This window comes from Diabrotica undecimpunctata, chromosome 1 (assembly GCF_040954645.1).
Source record: "Diabrotica undecimpunctata isolate CICGRU chromosome 1, icDiaUnde3, whole genome shotgun sequence".
NCBI lineage: Eukaryota > Metazoa > Arthropoda > Insecta > Coleoptera > Chrysomelidae > Diabrotica > Diabrotica undecimpunctata.
Genome location: NC_092803.1, coordinates 135523542 through 135544986, shown reverse-complemented (window position 1 = coordinate 135544986; position 21445 = coordinate 135523542). Strand labels below are relative to the sequence as shown.

The following is a 21445-nucleotide window of genomic DNA, read 5'->3' as shown; positions in this document are numbered from 1 at the left end:
CAAATATTCACTATTATATACTTAATTAACAATGTTGGGAATAAGAAAAACATTAAGCTAGTTTGCAATGCTTGAGAGCATTGCCCGGAAAGCAAATACAGAAAATCTCACAGTTTAATAATTAAGGTCCTCATATTATAGGGACTTTTGACGATGAGTTTAACATAGTAGTGAGTATAATTATTAGTGAAAAAAAAACATTAATACATTCAATAGAAAAAATCGCAAAAAAGGGTTCTCCAAATCAACGATAATAAAAAAATATATGGCTATCATAAGAAGACTATCATAAGAAACAGAATAGGACATAATATTTCAATAGACCAGTATAACTTTGAAATGTTTCATCGGTCTAAATATTTGGGATTTAAGAGCACTTTTAACAAAAACACTACACAAGAGAATAACAACAGAATACAAGCTGGCAATTGCTACGTTTTAAGCAAAAAATTAAATCCAAAAATACATCCCGCAGTAAGAAAAATATAATTCTACGTATGTAAGTAAAACACGAACAATGAAAAAATAAAATAAGAGCCGATTGAGCATCGCAGAAAGAAGAATTCTTAGAGAAATATATAATTCTATTATGAATCAGATCACAAATCAATACAAAGTGCAAAACAATAACTTTATCGTTGAGATTTAGTTTCTTGTACGACGGTGCAATTTTTATATACCTGTTTGACCTTAGCATTAGTTCCCGGTCGTAAAACACTTCTGACTAAGGGGAATCTTTCTAGCAATCCTGATGTAATCAGTACCTGAGTTTTACTTACATTGTCTTATATATGTATATATCCTGATTTTAGTAGTATGTATTACACTTCTGGATTTAAAAGTGTTATGAGGTTATACATATATCAGTTTGCTACCTGAATTTTCCCTTTTGTCTCTTATGTGACAACGTTATCTGCGATATCTAAAACGCTCAAATTTTTTAAAATTATATGGGTCTATTGTTACGTTGTATGCCCTATTTTACATCGTCTCTTTTGTCTGTTAATGAACATTTATTTGGTTTTCTCGTTACTATTATACCGTTTTTTTGCTGGTAATAGCATTATTCTATAGTATTCTAATATTTAATCTATGGATTAAATCAGGATAGCGGATAGATATTCTTTACTTTCTCGGAGAAATTATATTGTAACACACAAAAACCCTATTAAATTGCCAAAAACTTCCTTGCATATTCTACTTACTTATGAGGGGCAGCAGCAATATCAGTACCATAATATTGCATATATTCCTGGACTGGCTAATCGTTGGATAATAGGAAGTATGAATGTAGCAGTTTTAATGGTTTGTGACTGCTTGCTAAAATCGGGGAGCAGAGATATCAGTACCAAGTTAATGTCTATAGGAGTTGCGGATACATTTTCTGATACTATAGAAGTGGCAAGTACAGTTCCCATGTATTTTGTGAAAGATGCATAAGGTATTTAGACATCGTTTTTTGTAAAATTAATGTTTTAGATTTTCAGATGTATAAACTTGACGTTCATTAATTTGGACTCATTTAGTTTAGGTTTCCAATTTTAAGTACATATGAATTTTATTTAATAACAGTTATAATTTTTTTGCTGCTACTTTGCTGTTGTCAAATACTGTGAGTATGACAGTGTCATTTCCAACTATGACCATGTAGGTATACTATTTGCAGGTTAAACTCCCATGCTATACTTTAGCAAAGGCCTAAGCTATGTCAAAAAAGACTAGCACAATTTTTTTTTTCTAAAACGTGTTTCTCAACAAGTTTCTCACTTAGTTACCTATATCGATAATTCTGTATATTCAATTAATCATAGGATGTTTTTTATCTCTGAATAAAAATTATCGGTTTGGAATCAGCTCTTTTCTTTTATTATTGGTTTCATTAACTTAAGGTGGTTCTTAACTAGCTGTTTCTCAAATAGTTTTAACATTACTGATTTAACAAATAGAACAATTTGTTATATAATATTTTGAAAAATTTGATTCATTTATTTTGAAAAATTATGTATATATGCAAGTCTCACCATATTTACTGATTCTTCATCATCATTCTCTTTGCCTTTATCCCTTTACGCCTTATCCTTATATACTGAGATATCTTTCTATCTTTCGCCATATCAAGATGAATTTCTTTCATACACATATTTCTCCTATTCGTTTCCCGCCATCTCTTTTTCGGTCTTTCTCTCCTACTACTTTCTGGGACCTGGAAAACCAGAATCCTATATATTGCATGACTCTCGTGTCGACGATCAACATGCCCTAATTATCGTAACCTATGCTTCCCCATTTTTACATAGATGAGGTGCTGCGCCTAGACTTTTGCTAATATTTTAATTTTTAATTTAATATTTTCTTTTTAAGCCACCCATCCATCTAAGCATTGTCATTTCGTTCAAATGCATTCATTGTTCTTATTTTTTTAACTGTCCAATTACGGTTTTATAATCGTTTTATGGAATTTACCTTTCAGTTTCGTAAGAACCTTTCTATCACACAAGACATCACTTGCTTCTTTCCATTTTATCCATCCTTATTTGAGTCTACTATATCTCCATCTATTTCCCCATTGCTTTGTAACATCAAATCTAGATTCCTACCTAAAACTATTTTTTTTTTAATAATTTCACCAGTCAACATTACAACCTGATTTAAAGTGAAGTTGAAGTTAATTTTTAAATGCACACTTTAGATACTCTGGTTTTGTCTTCCTTAGTACCTTTTTGCTCAATCGCCCATCTTCATTGTCTCAATCAGTAATTGAATTCTCTCTCCTTATCTCTTACTAACACCACATCGTTAGCATACATCAGGCACCATAGAATATCTCCTTGACATGTTTTCGTTAATTTTTCCAACACTAATTAGAAGAGAAAAGGGATTAGCACTGACCCCTGATGCAATACTATTCTTAAATTAAATTTATCAGTCTTACCCTCACCTGTTCTAACATTAGTTTTCCATTACTTGCCTTATGATAAAAATTGCATCCGTTGTTGATTTGCCTTGGGTGAATTTAAACTGATTTTCTAATATTTCTATTGGTTGGTAAGTTGACTTTCTCTCTTTTAAAAGCATTTACTAACAGTGGCCATACCTAGTGCTACTGCTAATTCCAGTATATTATCTGCTGCGTTATTTCTAGTTCCATCTATATGATCATTTCCTCTGTCTAATTAGCCTATATTAGCGTTAAAGTTACCTTCTATTATGAGTCATTTCTTAATTGGAATATTTCTAAGTCTACCACCTAACTGATCACAGAAAGCTTTTCTTTTATCGTCACCTATTTACACATAGCGACATGGATTATGCCTGGAGGAACAACCGCTAACCAAATTGATCATGTCTTGATAGACAAACGGGCCGCAACAAGCATACAAGATGTGAAAAGCCGAAGAGGAGCATGCTGCGGATCTGACCATCTTCTAGTACAGATAAAATACAAATGCAGAATTCAGAGAAACAGGAAAGAAAGACAGGAACAAAGAACAGAACAGCTAAATATACAAAAATTTAAACAACAAGATGTCACACAGAACTACGAAAGAGAAATAACACAAACACTGACAGCACTAGGTACCAAAGAACATTGGGAAGCAATCAAAACAAAAGTTATTGACGCAGCAAGAAAAATCATAGGCAAGAATAAGAAAAATAAAAAAAGGGAATGGTTCAATGACTAGTGTAATAAGGCCATACAGAAAAGAAATGAAGAACACAAGAAATATATGGAAAGAAGAACCAGAGAAAGAAGGGCAAGTTACCAAGATTCAAGACGGAGGGCAGATAAAATATGCCAAACAAAGAAAAGAAAATACGAAAACGGAATATACAGAAAATGGAAGAAAATGTTCAGAGCAACAATATAAGACAGGCGTACAGATATCTACGCAATTTAAGAGAAGGATATAAACCTTGAACAAATCTATGCAGAAATCAAGAAGGGCAAATAACCAGTGGTCCAAAAGAAATAAAATCAGTTTGGAAAACCTATTTCCAAACTCTTTTAGGGACACAAGAAAATGAAGTTCATATTGACATGCATCACAATGAGGGAGACACCGAAAATATAGAACCCCCAACGATGGAAGAGGTAAAACAGGCAATACGAGCACGAAAGATCAATAAGGCTCCAGGTATTGACAACGTCCCACCTGAGCTATATAAATTAGGTGGCGATCACCTAGTAGGACAAATGCATGTGCTCATGAACAAGATTTGGAATGATGAAAAGATCCCTAATGATTGGAAAACCGGGATTATATGCCCAATTTATAAAAAAGGGGATAAACTAAAATGCGAAAATTATCGCGGCATAACCCTCTTGTGCACGGCGTACAAAATTTTGACTTACATACTAAACAAACGACCGGTTTCTGAGAAGGAAGATCTACAACTGACCAACTATTCACAGTGAAACAAATCTTAAACAAATCGTGGGAATACGACATTGACGTCCACAACATATTCATAGATTTCAAACAAGCCTACTACTTAATTAATTGGAACAAGTTATATCAAATATTGCAGAGCTTTAATATTCCCCAAAAATACATCCGACTGGTAAAAACAACAATGGATTCGCCAATAGCAACTGCCAGAGTCCAAAATTAGCTCACTGAAAATTTTACGATAGCCCAAAGAATAAAGCAAGGAGACGGGCTTGCACCGACACTATTCAACCTGACCTTGGAATATGTGATAAGACAGCTGATTATTGGAAGAGGTAATCTCCTAACAAATAAATCAATACAGATTGCCCTATGCCGATGATATCAGCATCATGTCTTGCAGAACAGAAGAGGCGGCAGAAATATATTCACAATTAAAATCAAAGGCAAAAGAGACCGGACTAGAAATAAATATTCAAAAGACAAAAAAGTTAACACAGGCAAGAGCTAGGGGAAACAGACGCACAGTTGAATTAGAGGACGATATTGAAACGGTAGAAAGTTTCATATATTTAGGAGTTACATTAAACACGGATGAAACAGAAGAGCCAGAAATCCAAAGAAGAATAGTAAAGGGAAACAAAGCTTATTTTTCACTCGATCATGTGTTTCGCTCCAACAACACACATTCAAATCAGGGTCTACAAAACTATTATCAGACCAATAGTATGTTATGTACTCTCAGCTGACTGGTTTTTTCCTCTCTCACTTTGAGTTTTTCTTTGCTTCTTTGCCGGCAAAGATAACACTTTTCTATTTATCACATTGTTTTATCTGCACTAGAAATACGTCACATTTGTGTTAGACACATGTCTTACCTATGAGTTTTAGTGAAGTAAAGTTTCTTTATCTCTAGATATGCCCTCAATTTTTATAAACATAATTAGAATAGGTTTTGCTAAAAGGTTCGATTTGACAAAATCATATTGCACGGGTGATTGAATAATTAGCCAATTAATTAGTTAATCATTCTCCAGGGTACGTCCGATTGCAATGGAATCATTAGTACTTTAATCTTCGTGAAGACTCCTTCTTTTGACCCCTTAAGTAATGGCTTATCATTTACTTTTTATGAAAAATTTAATTTTTATATACAGCCTATTACTATTCGACGATATTTCGAATCAGATTTGTGTACTAATAACTGTAGGTAATAAAGAATCTCTTTATGCAGAGTAAATAAGTTTGTAATTTCAGTCACAAGTCGTTTATATGGATAATAAACAGTTAAAATAAGTGTTCAAAATTTTAACTACCTATATCGGCGCTATTGATCTTGACAATGGCTACTTAGACATAGTATTTTTTAGTATGTAATATATTCTGGATCATATTACATACGTGCTAATATGCTGTACTAATACTGTTGAGCGATATTGATATATTTAATGTATGGAGGATATACTGTTCCCATTCCTATTTACTATGCACGTGTTTAAAAATAATATTTGAAAAAAATATATTGAAGAGAAGTACTTTTACCTATGGTAGCGACAATCAAATTTATTTCTTACACTTTAACGTTTCGTGGTAAAAATGATTTTGTGTGAAAATAATGGTAATTAAATAGGTGCTTTGGAATATTTATTGAGTTCAATTTAACTGCAAGATTGGTATAATAAATTATTTATCCCTACAATATGTGATGAATTTATTTCTATTGTATTGAAATATCTGCAACTCATAAGAGTGAACAAATTACAGAAAGCGAAATTTTACTCTCTAATTATTGATTCAACACCTGATATAGATCAGCGTACCGTCATTCTTCACTATGTTCTTTTAAGTGGTATAAAAGAGGGATTTTTGAGATTTGAGACTCATCAAACTGATGGTTCGGTAGTCACTACATCTTTTTGCATTTGCTTTTTTAGGTATCGTCACAAAAATCGACAGCCGCCAATCCGTTGGTATATAGCCAGTTTCATAAATTTTATTAAACAGATGAAGGAGAGATATTTTACCTGAACTTTGGAAGCACTTTATTATTTCACTCTGTATTTCATCTGGTCCCGTCGCTTTTCGGGTCTTTGCTAATCGTATTGCTTGTTCAATTTCGTCCATAGTTATGTCAGGTCCTGTAACTACTTCGTTAATTTTAAGCTCGGGCCTTTCATCACTAAACAGTTCCTCAATATACTCTTTCCATCTGTCTATTTTATGCGAATTAGTGATAGTCAGTTTTCCGTCTCTATCAACGTTGTTATTTGCCTGTTTTTTGTTCTGACCTGTCAGTTGTTTTATTTTTTTATACATATTAAATGAATCATGTTTTCCCTGTAATTCTTCAATTTCTGAACATTTGTTTTCGAAGTATGTTTGTTTTGCAGATTTTATTTTAGTCCTTATCTCTTTATTAATTACTTTATACATTTCTACGTTTTGGTTCTTAAAATTGCGTCTTTTTTCGATCAAATTCAAAATCTCATCGTTCATCGACTTTTGCTTTTTTTGACTGCTCTTTTTTAAGTTTGGAGTTGAGTTGCTTATAATCGTTTTGATTTGGTTCCAATGATCCTCGATGGATTCTTGGTATTCATAATTATCAAAATTGCTTTCTAAATTGTTTGCAATCATCTGGCTATTATTTCTAATAAAATCCATATACAGTTTGTTATAGGATCGTTGTTGCTTTATCCGTTTAAGTTTTAATTTTATTTCTGCTAACAACAGGTTGTGATCAGATGGAACATCGGCACCAGGAAGAGTTTTTACAGACTTTACTGCATTTCTGTAACGCTCACTGATAGTTATGTAGTCAAATTGATTTCTGACGATATTACGGGGAGTGTTTGCTGGAGATTTCCATGTAAATAATCTCCGTTTAGGTAGTTTGAAAAAGGTGTTCTTTATACATAGGTTATGTTCCTTGCGGAGCACAGAGCCACGTTCTCTGTCGCTCACGTGGGTAACTCCAATCTGGCGCGTCCATGTCGCGGGGATTGGCATCTATCATTTCAGTAGGCCGGAGTGAATACATGGCCAAGTCCAGATCGGGACCCAGTTCTGTGGGGTATAACACTGACCCCTACCTAGGGATACAGGTGAAGACCACAACGGTAGGCACGGCGGAGAAGAAGATCTTCGGTGTGACGTGGATGGCGGAAGTGGCATCCCTGGATTTTAGGGATGGTATAAAATCAAACCGATAGTTATAGTTATACTTGCAAAATTACAACTAAACACCCGTTACTCCATAAAGATCATTCAAGTCTATGCACCAACATCGAGTCACGCTGACGAAGAAATAGAACAGTTCTATGATGACTTGTACACAGCTGTTTCAGAAGACCAAGAACATTTTAGGAAAATAGGAATAAGCACTGATCCAGCTGAAAATGCCCTCGGAAATTTTGGCACACCAGATAGAAACGAAAGGGGCAAAATACTCTTAAATTTCCTATTAGAAAACAATCTATATTTAATGAATAGCTTCTTTTATAAGGAAATCCATAGAAGATGGACTTGGAAGAGCCCCGATGGTAAGACAAAAAATGAGATCGACTTCATCATCACTGACAAAAAACATATAGTCAAAGATGTTACAGTCTTAAATCAATTTAGAGATTTCTCAATACAACAAGAGAAGACGTAAATAACCTAAACGAAGAAATAGTAGATACATTAACACAAGCTCAGGAAAAATCTGGCTTTAAACATGGAAAACAACAAAAAAATAGTAAAGAAACGAAACAAAAAATGGAAGACCGTAGAATGCTCAGAAGTCAAGGAAATGTTGACTCACAAGATATAAACAGTATCAATAAAGAAATCTCTAAAGCCATCAGACGGAATATTAGAAAATACAACAAGAAAATTATAAAAACTATAGAAGACAACAAAAGCATGAAACTATTGAGGAGAAAAATGGAAAATGGCAAAAAAGAAATCTTCCAACTTAAAGACAAAAATTGAAATATTATCTCAGATAAACCAAGCATATTACATATAGTAGAAAGTTTCTATAAAACATTATATAAAAGTCAAGTTATTCCAGAGCTCATCGAACAACCAATACAAAAGGTATATAATGTAGGATCGGAAGATATACCAGATATATCACGAGAGGAAATTCAACATGCCCTCAAAAATATGAAAAATAATAGAGCTCCGGGGGAAGATGGTGTAGTCATTGAGACAATTAAACTAGGAGGTCCACTTTTGATGTCCCGAATCCAAACACTTTTTAATCTATGTCTGCATAGTGAAAACATTCCAAGTACATGGAAGAATTTGGTTACAATCCTCCTCCACAAAAAAGGGGATAAATCAGATCTCAAAAACTATAGGCCAATTAGTTTGCTTAACCACCTATACAAGCTCTTTACTCGAACACTGACAAACAGATTAGAAGCAAAATTCGATTTCTATCAATCAGAAGAACAGGCAGGATTTAGAGCGGGACACGGAACAAACGACCATTTGCAATGCCTTAAAACTCTAGTTGAAAAGTCTATCGAATATAACAGACCCCTTGCTCTTATCTTTGTCGACTTCCACAAAGGATTTGACACAGTCGAAACAGTTGCTATTTTAAAAGCACTATCAGAATGCAGAATAGATCACAGGTATGCAAATATTATTCGAAATATATACGATAATGCGACAACAACCGTTAACCTCCACTGCATAACTGAGAAGATAAAAATTGGCAGAGGGGTACGGCAGGGAGATACCTTGTCGCCAAAACTATTTATAGCAGTTGTGGAGTACGCATTTAAACGGCTAGAGTGGGAATCAAAGGGTATTAGCATCGATGGAAAGATATTCAATCATCTCAGATATGCCGATGATATTGTTCTCATAACAGACAACTTAGGAGAAGCCAGAGTTATGCTACAATAACTACAGCAAGTAACCCAGAAAGTAGATTTAAAAATAAAATATGGAAAAACAAAAATGATGACCAATCTCGTCCCCAATGAGCTAATAGAAATCGAAAAGTCGCCCATAGAACTTGTGGAAAAATATGTGTATTTGGGTCACGAAATAAGGTTAACGCGAGATAACCAAACATGCTAGCTACTTAGAAGAATAAGTCTGGGTTGGGCTGCATTCGGAAAAATGGGAGACGTATTTAAAACAAATATACCAATCCATTTAAAAAGAAAAGCTTTTAACCAGTGCGTTCTACCAGTCCTCACATACGGAGCAGAAACCTTAACTCTCACAAAAACATCAGCCGAAAAATTAAGAAGGACACAACGAAAGATGGAGAGATCAATGCTTGGAATAAGCTTAAGAAATAGAATAAGAAACGAGGAAGTTAGTAGACGAACCGGAGTGGAAGACATTATCGAACATATTACAAGGCAAAAATGGAGATGTGCAGGACATGTTGCAAGAATGAAAGATGACAGTTGGACAAAAAAATTGCTTGAGTAAAGACCACGGACTGACAAGCTAAGCCGAGGAAGACCCCCAACGCGATGGACCGACGACCTCAAAAGAATCGTGACCAATTGGATAGCAGAGGTGCAGAACAGAAGCAGATGGAAAAGTCTAGAGGAGGCCTATGTTCAACAATGGACAACTCAGGGCTGATTGATGATGATGATGATGTTCTTTGCAAAATCTGAGAAATAATCTCCTCTTTCATTTTTCTCGCCCAGTCCATAACATCTAATAATGTTACTTTGTCTGCCTTTTCCTATCTTAGCATTAAGGTCACCCATCAGAATAGTAAGATCTCTAGTCTTGAGTTGGTCAGTGACGGTCTTTACATCGGCGTTGAATTTTTATGTTCTTCCAGTTCACTTTCCGCTGTCGGTGCATACACTTGTATTAAATTTATATTTCTGGGTTTCGCGTTCAACTGAATCATTATGACCCGTTCAGATACCTGGCATATCGCCCTGTCACATTTGCTAACATCTTTTGTGACTATGAATCCTACACCATTACGATGATAATTACTGTCTTCTCCTGCATAATACACTTCATGATCATCCACATGGCATTGGCCAGATCGGGGCCATCGCATTTCACTAATACCCAGAATTGATATTTGCAGTCTTCTCATCTCATTTATGGCATTCTGTGTTTTTCCGGGTTCATATAAACTCCGCACATTCCATGTGCCTATTCTACAGCTTTTTTCGATATCAAATTTGACCGTTGTAAAGACCTTCTTCTCCGCCCTGGATGCCGTTGTGGTCTTCATCCATAACCCTGGAGAAGGGACCCTTAACACGTACTAGTTTCCCGGGCCAGGAAACACCTGGAATCTGCGGAAGGCAGGGATTGATTCACTTTCCCTGATAGGACTGTCCAAAAAGGAGTTCCTACCCGCTATCCGCGAATCTCTATATACAGCAGTTTTAATATATTAAAATGAGTGAGTTTATTATCTAAGGGGATGTCATATAGTTTTTAGAGAAATTCCCTTTAATTTAAGGTGTCGTAAGCGGTATTTAGATTTAAAAAAATCTCACCCCTGATGCCTGATATCTTTCGTACTCGTTGTTACTTTTTGCACTCACGATGACCTCTATTAACATAAGTGACCAATTTAAAAAGTGATTTATAAATTATTGTAATTTAAATTTTATTAATTTATGAAACAAATATTGCACGTCATAAACTGTAGCAATCAGAAAGTTACTAAGATCTCCCTGCTGTACAGAGTTTTCTATAATTTTATGTGGTAACAAATATTAGAGTACTACTACTTTCTTAAACTGTTACACGAAAACTCCACTCGATATACGTACATTTATATGATAAATGTTTCAGTCCGATGCATTAAAAGAAAATACTAATGCATAAAAATGGAAACTTTCCAAGTTTATAATAGACGCTTACTTAAAGCAAGTAATATAAATTACTACCTTGCCTATTAAACATAAAAGTAATATAAATTTATATGTCGGTTAACAATTTATATTATAATAATTTTAACTACGTTAGCCAAGTATCTATGAAATTCCTCGATGCCTAAATTGATGAATATTAATATAAATTTCAAGTCCCACAATATACCTGCTGTAAAATTTCAAAATCTACGACTAATAAAATTATTGGCAACATTGCAGGAGCTTAGTTTTGTACCAGACAAGGTGTATACGGATCCCAAAAATGTTTTAACGTATTACGGAGCCTACTTGATCCTATGCGTTGGTCGGAGTTTACATAAAGCGCTACTTAGATAATAATATACTCGGTGTATATTCTCCTAGAGTTCGTATAACACCGTTTTAGTACGGAGCCCACATTAACCGCTAGATCTATATATATATATATACATACATATATATATATATATATATATATATATATATATATATATATATATATATATATATATATATATATATATATATATATATATATTATTTGTCTCCGGTCTTTTTAAGCGTATATATCTTTACTTATGTTTCCCAACCTTTCTGTGCCAAGACCCACCTTAGCCTTTCTAAAATTCTTATGTTCCTCTATGTAACATACATAATTTTTGATATAAAAAAATTTAATTCTTCAAAGAAACTTATATGATAGGTTTTAGGAAGAAATCACTAAGAAACTGTTAACGAAACACACTAAATAATTTTTTTAAAACATAATAAAAATCTAACAATAAAATACTGAAAACTTATGTTTTCAAAACTTTCACAAAATTTATTATAATTCATTATCACTACAACGGTTGCGGTATAAGTATTGCACTTTCAAAATTCTGATTCATGTAGTTTTAGTCCAAAAAGGTATGTCTTGACAGTGGCACGATTAATGAGAAATCTTTCAAGCATAGAATAGTTATTTCTATTGGGTTAACGTCTAAGTGTGCATTCATAACGAGGCGCCGACCCTTGGTCGGACCATAGGATGGATCGCCACGTAAAATAAATGCATTATTTTAAAAATTCCAGCGTTCACCATCAACGCACAGCGCCCAGCCTAGAGCCACGTATCGGACCATGGAGTTGGACCTAAGTATTCCAGCTTAGTATTTTTTCAATTCTCGTCCGTAGTACTCTACGATCGACACTACGTGATGCCGAGCACCGAGCCTCGCTGAGACCAAATAAATGCATTTTATTTTAAATTTAAATTTAAAAAGTACCCTGTTTTTAACACTCGTCCGGCAGGCAAACGATAACTGTTTTGAGTAGTATGGTCCTCTGTAACCTATATGTTTCATGCAGTCGATTTTTTGGACTTAATTAGTTATTAACCAATTAAGGACAAAAAACGAAACATTTTTGCTTTTTCCGTCTATCAGCAAAAAGTGAAGCATTTTAAACAAATTTTAGAAGAAAAGAAACTTAAAAGTCATATACTTGTAACTTTCAAAATGGCGTTTTCTAAATGTTTATATTCTTATTTGTTGCTTAGGAAGTTGCAAAATAAGTAAAAAATTGTGGTTTTTTATAAATGTTAATAAATTTTTTGAAAATAAACTTATAACGTTTATATTTTATGGAATGCTCTATCTTATAGTGCTTAAAATATCATCAAAATTTCAAAGTGATGGGTAAAATAGTTTAAAAGTTATTTTATTTGTTTATCCCAAATTAATTTTTTTTGCAACAATATAAGTCAGAAAATTATATTTCTAGTAATTGTAAGGGTAGTTTCTGGAAGAAAAGGACTTGTTCTATTATTTACATTAAAAAAAATTAAGAAAATTAATTTTAATTATTGCAAAATAATTTTGCAACAACATGTCGGGAGTTGAAGGGAGGGGGAAGGAGCTGATAACTGTATCGCTGGTCCTTTTTTATGTATTTCAACGTTTCTTTTTGAACTTGTATGTACTTTTTGCGTACATTACGAATATGCATTAGTTCAATAAATAAATTGTCAACTAAACCACCTAATTTGTTTATTTTTTTTAATAATATTTAAGGTAAGTTTAAATGTAAAATAGAAATATTTTTGAATAATGTATACTTCTTTAATAAAATTGTCAATCTATTTTTTACTATTTAATACATCTATTTTTTATTACAATAATTGCAAGTATTCAGACATACATTCAAAGATCATGTTATTCACAAAATTAAATTTATACATGTTATAAGGGATTCCCCTAGTGTCGAGTTAACGAACCATTCCATTTTGTTGAACCATTTTGTTTTACTAATTAAATGAAATGTTTACAATATTTCAGAAATATACTGAATAATATATTATATATAAGAAGGAAATAAACGAAGATGCTATAAATTAAATAAAAAAATAGGTTAACTTTGTTCCAAATTATTTTAGTACAATTATTTTTTCTTTTAAATTTGTGAAAAAATTCAGGCTTTTTAAATATAAAAAAAAATAATATTTTAACAGGCAATGGTTAAAAAGTTATTCTAATTGTTTAAAAGCAAAAAAACGACATGTTTTTGCAATATTTAAAATTAATTTTCTTAATTTTTTTTTAATGTAAATATTAGAAGAAACTACCCCTAAAATTACTAAAACTATATAATTTTCTGACTTATATTGTTGCAAAAAAATTAATTTGGGATAAACAAATAAAAAAACTTTTAAAATATTTGACCGATCACTTTGAAATTTTGACCATATTTTAAGTACTATAGGACACAGCATTCCATGCAATATAAAATTTTTTGACTTACTTTGCAACTTCGTTAGCAACAAATAAAGATAGAAACATTTAGAAAGCGATATTTTGAAAGTTTTTATTTAACTTATAAGTTTCTCTTTTCTAAAATTTGTTTAAAATGCTTAATTTTTTGCTAATAGACGAAAAAAGCAAAAATTTTCCGTTTTTTGACGGTAATTTGTTAATAACTAATTAAGTCTAAAAAAATCGACTACAGGAAACATAAAGTTTTTTGTTACAGAGGTCCATACTACTCAAAACAATTGTCGTTTGCCTGGCCGGACGAGTGTAATGAAAAAATGCTTATTTTCCTGGACTATCAGTGCTATGTTCTAGGCGAGGATACCACGCGATGGTCTCCGTAATGAACACACCCTAAGAACAAAAGGTTCAATGGGTAAAACATGATGAATAATTTTGGTATAGAAATGGTTGCTACTATTGCAGAACGTGTAGCACTCAATATCCCAATTTTGTTTTAGATTTCTCTTTAGGTAGCTTTTAGATTGCTTCTATCTAGCCAAGTTATTTCCTATTCCTTTAAAATCCTCTTTTTTAGCAAATTAATCTACTTTGATGTTACCGTAAATATCAAAGTGGCCCTTTACCCTGGCGAAAGGTATAGAAGTATGTTCTTCTAGCAGCTTTAGGTGGATTTCTAAAGTTTTAGCGACAAACTATTTTTATATAAATGTTTAAGTAAGTTTTCTAAAGATAATAATGCAGACCTTGAATCTGAAATAATTAGGACTTAGTGATTCGAAGTTTTTTGTTGACAGCCATTCTAGAGCTTGTTAAATTGCAAACTTTTCTGCAGAGTAAAGGAAGCATTGTTTATCTTCTAACTGAAACATAAGCAATTCTTGGTGCTCCAGAACATATCCAGTCCAACCGACTCCCAATCTTAATTTTAAACCATCAGTGAATATCCTGCATCAAGCTTGACTATTTTATGCTAAAATCAGGATTCTTCTTGTTAAAATTTGGAAAACAAAAATTGACTTTGGTGTAGGAGATATTGAAATTCGATTAACAGAAAGTTAATTAACTTGGACTGTTTAGGTGCTGAAAAACGATAGTATATGCCACTGCCAGAATAGGAGAATTCCTATTATGCCACAATTTGTTAACTAGATTCGAAACAGAGATTTTATATATTTTTTGTAGTAGTTCACTGGTTCTAAGATTGGCATTTATGAAAACATTTAAATCGCAACCGCAAAGCTTTTTACTGGATAAGTTTAGCAAACCAAAATACCCGAAATTTTGTTAAATGAAATACTTCCAGTGTATGTAACCCCAAAAGTAACATATCAGCAAAAAACATCGGTATTAAGAAAAGTTGTATCATACACAAAGTTCTTTGTGTATGATAAATGCGACGAGATATTATTGAGGTCAGTTATTTTCTCCAACAGATTAGTAGATATCATGGTCATCAATTTCTAGTCTTCCTGTACAGGGCCACCTTACTTCGCTCAATCAATATTTCAATAGTATTCCTACTCATCTCCTGATTTACAATATGGACCTTTTCTGCTCTCAGTAGGCTTTGAATATTTCATATTTCTATTTTTATCGATTTTTTCATTATAGCGAGTCCGAAAATTTTTCGCAACTCTGTTATAAGTTGTTATATTGTATCTTTACAATAATTAAATAGTTACTAATATAAAATACGTGAGTATGTACTTACCGCATATGTTGAAATAAGATCATTTTTGCCATAAAATAAGGCTACTGGTACAGTAACATTACGTAAATCGTAAATAGGTGGTTTTATGCTCTTATATATTTCTTCATTTTTGATCATTCCGTAATCATATTGACTGAATAATCCTGGAAGATATTAGAAAAGTTAGCCTATTTCTTTTTAGAATATTTTGAGTGGGTAAGACCAGATAAAGAGCGAAAATAAAAATGTTACTACCGTTTTCGTAATGTAATATACTATTATAACTTAAACATTAGTGAAATAGTTTCTTGTACTAGGCCCAACTGCAGGCCTAGTACTCTAAATTTTAGAACCAAAAAAAAATAACTAAAATAACTGAGGTTCTTTTTTGTTTCTAAAATTTAACAGTAAAATAACTTTACTATCTTTTGAAAAGTGGTTTACAGAACATATAAAACCAAAATCAGTACACAAATTAGTTTCTGCATTCTGTCAAGGCTTTCAACATAGTGATGCATTGATTAGTGATTAGTGTAGTAGTGTCTGGGGGTTTGAGAGACTGAGACCTCTGAAGCCCTAAAGAAGAAGACATCAGAGAGGATGTCGAAAGCTTAGCGCACTGATAATCGACGCGGTTTTACCCGGAAGCCTGTTATGTCTAATATTAATTCTTGTAATAGTAGTAATTGAGCGGTTTAATATATATATATATATATATATATATATATATATATATATATATTGAATTTGAAATTTCCGCGGGAGCTATATGTGGTTTCAGTTGTTTTCCGGGTTTGACTCCGCGTTAAATATTTTTGGTTTTTAGAAAAACCATTGTTTTGACGACGTTTCGGCAAGGTCACACTTGCCATTGTCAAGTCAGATTCTGCTTCGTCTTGATGTTACAGGCGAACTGATTTCTCGGTCGCTGCACGCTGAGTTTAAATATCTTGTTGCGCTTCTTGTCATTGGTCCTGTGCGCAGAGTGGGCGTGGTCTTCTTCGCTATTTTAATTTTTACGTTTTTCTGCAGAATTGTTTTCCACGTATTTGGGAGTCTTTGGGCATCATCTCTGGTGTTTAAATTTTTCGGATGTTTTTCGATCTCTATGGCTTCTCTGATTACACGTTTGGCCTTATTTTCGATGTTGGCTAGCATTGTTGTTCCATTTAAGTCTATTTTATGTCCTGTGTTTATGACATGTTGTGCTAGGGATGAAGTTTTTTCTTTTCTTTCGATGGCGTTTCGATGTTCTTCGCGTCTAACCTGTATCCTTCGATTTGTTTGTCCGATGTACGATTTATCGCAGTCTTCACACGGGATCCTGTATACGCCTTGATTTTCTAATGCAACTTTTGTTTTTGCTGATGGTAATATGGTTGCTATTTTTCTGTCGGTGTTAAAAATAGTTTCTATTTTGTTTTTTCTTAGAACTCTGCTGATTTTGTCTGTCGTACCCTTTATATAGGGCAGGATAGTTTTACCGACTGGTTTTTCTTCTTTTTCTGGATCTTTGGTTTCTCCATGTTCATGATTGAAAAAGCACATAAATCCCGAAACAACAGCAAAGATCCAGAAAAAGAAGAAAAACCAGTCGGTAAAACTATCCTGCCCTATATAAAGGGTACGACAGACAAAATCAGCAGAGTTCTAAGAAAAAACAAAATAGAAACTATTTTTAACACCGACAGAAAAATAGCAACCATATTACCATCAGCAAAAACAAAAGTTGCATTAGAAAATCAAGGCGTATACAGGATCCCGTGTGAAGACTGCGATAAATCGTACATCGGACAAACAAATCGAAGGATACAGGTTAGACGCGAAGAACATCGAAACGCCATCGAAAGAAAAGAAAAAACTTCATCCCTAGCACAACATGTCATAAACACAGGACATAAAATAGACTTAAATGGAACAACAATGCTAGCCAACATCGAAAATAAGGCCAAACGTGTAATCAGAGAAGCCATAGAGATCGAAAAACATCCGAAAAATTTAAACACCAGAGATGATGCCCAAAGACTCCCAAATACGTGGAAAACAATTCTGCAGAAAAACGTAAAAATTAAAATAGCGAAGAAGACCACGCCCACTCTGCGCACAGGACCAATGACAAGAAGCGCAACAAGATATTTAAACTCAGCGTGCAGCGACCGAGAAATCAGTTCGCCTGTAACATCAAGACGAAGCAGAATCTGACTTGACAATGGCAAGTGTGACCTTGCCGAAACGTCGTCAAAACAATGGTTTTTCTAAAAACCAAAAATATTTAACGCGGAGTCAAACCCGGAAAACAACTGAAACCATATATATATATATATATATATTGTGACGATTAGGGTTTATAGAAAATAATTTATAAGTTATATACTACATAATATTAGATATTTGGTTGTTTTAAATAAGTTATATACTAGAGAATTTAATAAAAATATATTTATGTGAGGGCATTTTTAATAAATTAGCATAATAATTGTAAAAAGTTGTATTTTAATATTGTAAATATATATAAGTGAGCCATGTGCTTAGGCAACCAAAAATACTCTCGGAGATTGACAGATATTTATACTCTGAAGTGACGTTTAAAAATATTTACGAATATAAAGTGGGTTATAATAATATATTGTTTGAAATGTGTATTTTATTAAATTAGAATGTTAAGTTACTAATTTAATTATATATTCTGATCTGAAAAGCCTAAATGTAAACAAAATTATTAATAGAAAAGAATGGAATTCTCTGGATCTCCGGAGATGGCCATGTTTGCGAAATGGTTTGTTCCAGAAAATTCAGACATGTATTAAATAGAACTGAATAGAACATGATATCTTACGAGATGGTTCTAGAAATCCAAAAAACATATAAATACCCGTGATTTGGATTCAAGATGGCAGTTTTTGAAAGTTTTTAGTCAGAAAAGTTTTAGATAGTGCAGTCAGAAGAGTTTTTGGCAGTTTTGGAAGTTTTTAGTCAGAAGTCAAGCAGTTTATTATGAAAGTTAGTTGGAGTCAGTGAATCAAGTACAAATAGTCAAAATGTTTAATATAGTGAGTTGAATGAAGATTAAAAATTATGCATATAATTTAATGCACATTTATAATTATACACAAATAATTATTGAAGAAAAAAAAAAGGTATATTGGAAGAAATTAAATTATATTATGGTTGGAGATTAGTATAAATCAACTTATAATAATTGGATATTGGTATATTGAAAAGAAGAATAAATATAAATGCTGTTTGCTGGTTTGGTTGGTGGTGTACAAATGCTGGTGAAGAAAACTATATCTTAAATTGGTAGAAGCTGATAATTGAAAAAAGTAATTTCACAAAAAACAAGGATAACCGAAGTACGAAGACTTTCAGTGGTGATTAGAATATATATAGTGGAAAACAGTTCATTTAGGCATTCAGTGAAAGAAAGGTACAAAATTTTGTTAATATAATTTAGTTAGTGTCATAACAATTTCAATTTTGAAGATAGTTTTGTTTAAATTTTAGATTGTCTATAGAATTTAATTAGTTTTATAAGAATATCAATTTAAAGATAGTTTATTTTAAATTTACATTGACTAGGTTAGATATATATGTGTGTTTCATAATAGTTATAATAAAGATAATTTAAAAAAAGTACTTACAAGCTAATTCTTTGAGAACCGCGATAAAAACCCTATATATTATATTATTAAAAATACTCATTGCTCATCATTCAAACAAAAAACACATCATAACAATTTGGCACCCAACGCGGTGGCTCTCTATTTAAAAGAATTAGTTTGGGAAGATAAGTGCTCTCATATAATTAAATTAATTATCAGTAGAAAGAAAAAAGTATAGATTTTATTTTTAATTATATTTGAACAAGTAAAGTCTCAAAATGTCTCAAGGAAAGAAAGGTACAAGAAGCAAAAAGAATGAAGAAGATGTGGAAGTAGAAACACAACCTATACAAGAGGAGAGTTTAGTTCAAGTTCCACAAGATACTGCAGAAATGAATCCAGAAAGAGAGGAAAATGTCAATATGGCAGCTTTGATGTCATTAATGATGCAGATGAACAAGACAATGGAAGAGAATTCAAAAGAAATCAAAGAAGACATGAAAAAAATTGAACAGAAAATGGAAGAGAATTCAAAAGAAATCAAAGAAGACATAAAAAAATTGGAAGAGAATTCAAAAGAAGTCAAAGAAGACATGAAAAAAATGGAACAGAAATTGGAAGAGAATTATAGAAAATTAGAAAAGAAAATAGAAGATAATAATAATAAAATTGTAAAACAAATGGAAAAACAAATGGATAAAAAACTTGAAGCTGCAGAGAAAAAAGTAGCAAATGAAATAAAAAGTATACGGAATGACTACAAGAAAAGGATAGACAATGGGAGGACAGAAGTAAAGAGGATTATTCAAGATAATAAAATAGATATAGAACAGAAAATAGAGTTACAGAAATGTAACTTAGAAGTAAAAATTAACGAAGACAGGAGAAACACAGAAGAAAAATTAGACGATATACAACAAAATATCCAAATAAATAGTAATCAAATAAGAAATGTGGAACAGAGAATAGATGATATTTCACAAATGAGAGACATAGGGAGACCTTACTTAAATTTAACAAATGAGACTGGGATTAAATTCTCTGGTAATATAAAAAATTTGCATCCTAGAGTATACATAAATAGTTTAAAACATAAATTAAGATTTGTGAATAATATTAATGATATTAAAGATTATATTAGAATGACATTAAATGACAATGCAGCAACTTGGTTTGCTAGTATTGAGAATGATTTAGATAATTTTCAAACATTTGAAAATAAATTTTTAAATTATTATTGGGGTGAATTAGAGCAAGCCAAGTTTAGAGAAATTCTATATTTTGGAAAGTATAATCAAAATTTAAAATCAAATATGGTAGATTATGCATTGAAATTGATAACAGTTGCAAAATATTTAGAACCACCACTTAGAGAGGATGAAACAGTCTTAAATGTATCTAGACATTTTGATGCTGATGTTGTGCAAACCGTAACTGTACAAAATATTCAAACAATAGATAATTTTATTAATTTTATTCAAAGAATACAAAGAGGCAATATGACAAGTAATAATAACAACAGAAAAAACAACAATAACTTTCAATATAATAAAAATGATAAACAACAATATAGACAATCATATAACAATAATACTAGGTATGGTAATAATTTACAAAATTTTAATAATAATAACAGTAATCAAATTAGACAAAATTGTAATAACAATACTAGTTATAATAGACAACATTTTAATAACAGTACTAATAATAATAGACAAGATTTTAATAATAGAAGAAATACAGAGCGACCTAACTATAACAGACAGGTAAATTGTGTTCGAAGGAATAGAAGCTGCGAAGACAGGGAACGAAGTAGTACAAGGCAGGAAAATGTGAGTAGAAGTAATAGTAGGGAAAGACATAGGACATCAGATCCAAGTGGTCAGATACAATCTGACAATTCTAATAATCAAAATTTTGTGCAGTAAACTTTCTGAATTACAAGTTAGGCCATTGCTATTATGAAAAACCTTCTGAATTTATTTCTTTAGATGAAGATAAAATTATTGAATCTATTAATTTAATTTATATAAATGCTTTGGCCAAAAATAAAATGATTAAGATTATGATAGATACTGGTTCAGAAAGTACTTTAGTCTCGGAGAATTTTATTTTTAATACATTAAAACTATCAGATATAATAAAGATTCCAAAA

At 32.1% G+C, this 21445-nt stretch overlaps 1 protein-coding gene across 1 annotated transcript in view; it reads right to left on the bottom strand.

Annotated features, from left to right (window-relative positions):
• Positions 1–21445, bottom strand: part of LOC140432075 (lipase 3-like) — an 89962-nt gene that overhangs the window by 6149 nt on the left and 62368 nt on the right. Inside the window, exon 7 of the mRNA XM_072519921.1 lies at positions 15710–15852. Within this exon, the coding sequence (XP_072376022.1) occupies positions 15710–15852 (143 nt within the window). The remainder of the gene's footprint in view (positions 1–15709; positions 15853–21445) is intronic.